This window comes from Mycetomoellerius zeteki, unplaced genomic scaffold (genome assembly GCF_001594055.1).
Source record: "Mycetomoellerius zeteki isolate Tzet28-1 unplaced genomic scaffold, Tzet1.0 scaffold59, whole genome shotgun sequence".
Classification (NCBI taxonomy): domain Eukaryota; kingdom Metazoa; phylum Arthropoda; class Insecta; order Hymenoptera; family Formicidae; genus Mycetomoellerius; species Mycetomoellerius zeteki.
The window spans coordinates 43099-47864 of NW_017257599.1; the positions used below are offsets into that span (position 1 = coordinate 43099).

Sequence of the window (4766 nt, forward strand, 5' to 3'; positions counted from 1 at the left end):
TTTTACTCACTGCTTCTTCTGTTTAAACCGTGGAGAGGTTTGAGTGAATTCAAAGGTGCATACGAAACTTACACGGATACCTTTAAGAATTCAGCGTCTGCTTTGATGAAGACAATGAAATATCACGAAAGCCTCGAAGAAATACAGAAAGCTTTTGACAACGTTGCTGAATTAATCGAGAAGCGCGAAAATGATCTGAAAACAGCAGACAGAGACAAATCCGTTGACGATGAACTGGATTGCAATCCGATAGAAGCTGACGACGCGATGAAAGATCTGGAAAATTTTGGTAAGATTGACGCACTGATTGATTTATTGCAAATCATGTCGCGATTGAAAGAAGACCAGAAAAGAATCTTCGATAGAGTATACCAAATTTTACAAAATAAAAATCAGATTCTGCGACTGTACGTAAGTGGCGAGGGTGGTACAGGGAAAAGTTTTCTTATTGAAACGATTAAACATTGGATCAGAATACATTTGAAAAAAGCGACTGCCATATCTGCTCCCACGGGTATCACGGCATTCAATATCGATGGTTTGACGATCCATAGAATGTTTCAGCTACCCATGACCCATGAATCTACGGCAAAGTATACGCACTTGTCAGACATGGTCTTGAAAACTTTGAGAGACAAATTAAAGACTGTCGAATTATTTATAATCGATGAAGTATCCATGATTTCGAATGTGAAACTTATGTTTATCAATCTACGATTATATGAAATCTTTGATACGACAGATACAGATGATGGTTTCTTTGGCAGAAAACACATTCTTTTGTTTGGAGACTTGTTGCAGCTTTCCCCTGTTATTAGTTATATATCAAAAAATTTTTTACACCAGATGTAGTTTGCAGCAGATGTAGTACGCTTTAGTTTACTGAAAAATATGGTATATATGTACTCGTATGTTGTTGAAACATGATTTTTTTCTAAAGTGAAATGTAATTTGTCAAAAAAATCTATTCATTATATCGATATATTACTATGAATAATAAAAATTTATTATCGAAGAACTTTATGATATTTATGATATTATAATATCATCAAGAAAAAATCTCTATGTCAAAGATCATGTTAAAATCGGAGAGACGAAGAAAATATGATTATGTTTTCACGAAAATGGGCGATGTAGGGGCCCATTCTTTATTTTCAGTATATATGTATATACGGGGGCGGTCCGATAAGTACTTAGCCTACAAAAGAAAAACGAAAATTTTGGAAAAGTGGCGATTTATTTCTCAACATAGTCTCCTTTTAGCTCGATACACTTGACCCAGCGATGCTCCAACTTCTTTAACCCGTCTGAAAAATACGTTTTCTCGAAGTCTGCAAAGTAGGCCTCCGTGGCGGCGATGACCTCCTCATTCGACTCAAATTTCTGCCCGGCGAGTGACTTTTTCAAGTTTGGAAACAAAAAGAAGTCGCACGGGGCCAAATCTGGAGAATACGGTGGATGGGGCTCTTTGATTTCGCTGCGCGATTTCCCTTCCAAAAACAAGAATCGAATCACCGACCGATATTGCTCTTTTTCCATTTTTCTAAAATCCGCGGACACGCTCGCTTCCACACGCGGTCAAAACAAAACTCCGAGTCCGATTCGACTGAAATTTTGACAGTAGCCGTCTACGAGAATGTACTACACGTTAGTAAATTTCTCTTGCGATAGTGGCGCCATCGGGCGTTGAGGCTAAGTACTTATCGGACCGCCCTCGTATATACGTATACATATATTCATAGAATATTATAAATTCATTCTGTTGCAATTGAAATAAATATGTAATTTATACTATTAAATAAAATGTATATGTGTGTATACATAATACATATTTATATACATATATTTATTATATATTTATATATGTGTATACCATATATTATATTTCAATTTTTTCTAACTGTATTGCATAAATTGTAGCTTATAGAATGTTACGTGATAAAAATCGAAAATATATACATTTTTCATACTTGCATTACTAGGAAGCTACCCCGTATATCTGTACTCTGAAAAGTAGGTGATAACCCAAAAAAAATCATAAAAATGAAAAGTTCAGGCCATGTTCAAAAAAAGATCCTCAAAAATTTAAACCTTTAAAAATTTAAATGATTATCTAAAATAATATATTACCATGAAAAGTAACTGATATATTATTAAAATAAACATACATAAAGTGTATATTATCTAAATTTAATAATACCATGAAAAATAATTGATGTTGTTCAAGGTGCAAGTTCAAAATGAAAATACATACGTATAAGTAAAACAGATTACAATTTGATTCCAGAAAATAAGTGCGATATGTTACTCTTAGTGCACAAAATATAAAAATCGTTTATTGAGATTTGATTCGAAATTTATACTAGTCCGTACAATGAAAAATAATTGCTTGTAATTCCAGAGTACCAATTTGTTAATCAATCGGAAGAAGAGCATGGCGGCCTCTCACCCCTGCTCCCTCCCCTGCATCGTAACAGTGACCTTTCCATTGCTTAAATATAAGCAAAATAAACCGAGGAATAAATAGACTTGTACGTGTGAATGTTTGACGAGCGTGGAAGTTGTGCGCCCCTTCGCAGGGGGAGGGAGGGGTGAGAGTCGTGTGCCCCTTTGCAGGAAGGGAGGGGGGGTGAGAGTCGAAGGTGAGATTTGCGCGCCCCTTTGCAGGAGGGAGGGGGAGGTGAGAGTCGAAGGTGATAATTCGCGCGCTCCTTTGCAGGGGGGAGGGGGGGTGAGAGTCGAAAGTGAGTGTCGGGCGCTCCTTTGTAGGGTGGAGGAAGGTACCACCAGGAAGGGCCTACGACCCACCCCATCGGTGGAAGTCCCCCCCCGTGTGTATTTATTTTAAAGTACAGAATTTTTGATATATAGTAAAACTTTTTTTGTTAATAACTTTTTAACGAAGGACGAGCGACGGTTAAAACCTGTTGGAGATTACTCAAGGTCATGACCTTGACAATATATGTGAAGGTCAAGGTTATTGGGGGGGGGGATCCCCTAATCGGAACTTTTACCTCTTTTTTTTTCTTCTTATTTTATTATAGGTTTTGCCTGTTTTTCTTCATGCGTTATGTTCAGAACTGTCTATTGATGACGATCTATCCAGCTTTCGGCCCATCTTTTTGGTGGCCTTCTGGGGGATCGATTGCCTACCAGTCTGTGATTTCTTGCTATCTTTATCAAACGTGTGCTGTTCGCCCTTCCGACATGATTGTTCCATTCTTCTCTTCGGTCCTTGATGAACCTCACGATGTCTGAGGTTATCGTTCGTAGGATCCGCAATTCTGTAGTGCGGCTAAGCTGCTTTGTTCTCTTTGTCTCTGCGGGTGTTTCGGCTCCGTATGTCAGTATAGGTCTAACAATTCTCTTGTACACTCGGACCATACTTTCTGTTGTTAGATTTGATTTCTCCAGACTACATCCCTCAGCACTCCTGATATCCCTATTGCTCCTTTGAGTGTTTGTTGCCTCAAAGGCAACCTATGCTAAAAATTAAAGGTATACGAGTAATAAATTCTTTGCAATTTGAATAACTTAGATTCCGGTGGCGTATATCTGTATGTAAATATATAAATCATTATAACATTACACTGAAAAACTAAATCGCACATTTGTAAAAACAAGTAAAATTCCATATTGAATACACTGCCCAAACTCATTTTTGAAAAGAGAATAAGAACAGACTTTATTATCGTTGGCGCTGATCCCTTAGAGCTCGTTCATACGATACGGTTTTTCTATCGATTCGGCTTTTCTGCTGTAGAGCGCAGCACTCCAGTCTAGTGAGCTTCAAAGGGAGAGAGTGGCAAATTGCATCATGTGACTTGTCTCCTTTGATTGGACGCGGGCATCGAAGCTCCATAGGCATGGCAGAGATTGGAGAAAACTGGTCTCGTGACCCCCGTCCTGATTGGATACGAGCATTCACGTGATGCAATTTGCCACTCTCTCCCTTTGAGGCTCTCTACCCCAGTCAGCTGTTTAAAACGAGATCTTTCACTTATAATTGGATGACGTCGCCTAATATTTTTTCTCTTAATTTTTTTATAACGACGGCGATAGTACCAATAAATAATAAATATATTCGCGTCCATCTTGGGAGAGAGCTGATGATGGAATTGATTGGGCATACGGGAGAATAAACGTACGGCGAAATTACCGTATCGTCTAAACGCGATATTTGATTCGGTCCGATTCAGTGAAATTACCGATTCGGCAAAAAAACGACATCGTGTGAACTATCTCTTAGATAACAAAGGTTATCGATATTATCAGAGTGCATTCATATGATGGGTACCATTGCATAGTTTAAAGTATGCTTAATGGCAGTTACACAGAAAAATTAACTCGCATATTTTGTAAAGATAAGTAAAATTTCATATTAAATACACCGTCCAAAAAAATAAATAAGTAAAAAAAATTAGAAACACACGAACGAAAGAGAGCTATAATACATCAATCTCGCTCAATGAATAGTTACCGTTGCAGTCATCGCACAAAAAAACGAATATTATATGTTAAAGGAGAGTTGTGAGCTTCTGTTACTCTGTGTAAAATGGATAAATAATATTGCTCGTCAGCAGTGTTGGAACGTATCTAGGTAAAAGTATCTAGATACAGTATCTAGATACTTTAGCTGTACCTAAATGCATTACCTAGATCCTTATAGGAGATACCTATATCCGGATCTAGTTATTTTTTGATATGGTATCTTTTAAGTTTTAGATACATAGATACAAGGTATTTATACACAAATACTGTCGCCG

At 37.5% G+C, this 4766-nt stretch overlaps 1 protein-coding gene across 1 annotated transcript in view; it reads left to right on the forward strand.

Moving 5' to 3' along the window:
* The first annotated feature begins 114 nt into the window (after window positions 1–114).
* LOC108728216 (uncharacterized) overlaps window positions 115–4766 on the forward strand; it is a 35703-nt gene continuing 31051 nt past the window's right edge. The window contains 1 exon segment of the mRNA XM_018456675.1: window positions 115–782. Coding sequence (XP_018312177.1) covers window positions 115–782 — 668 coding nt within the window.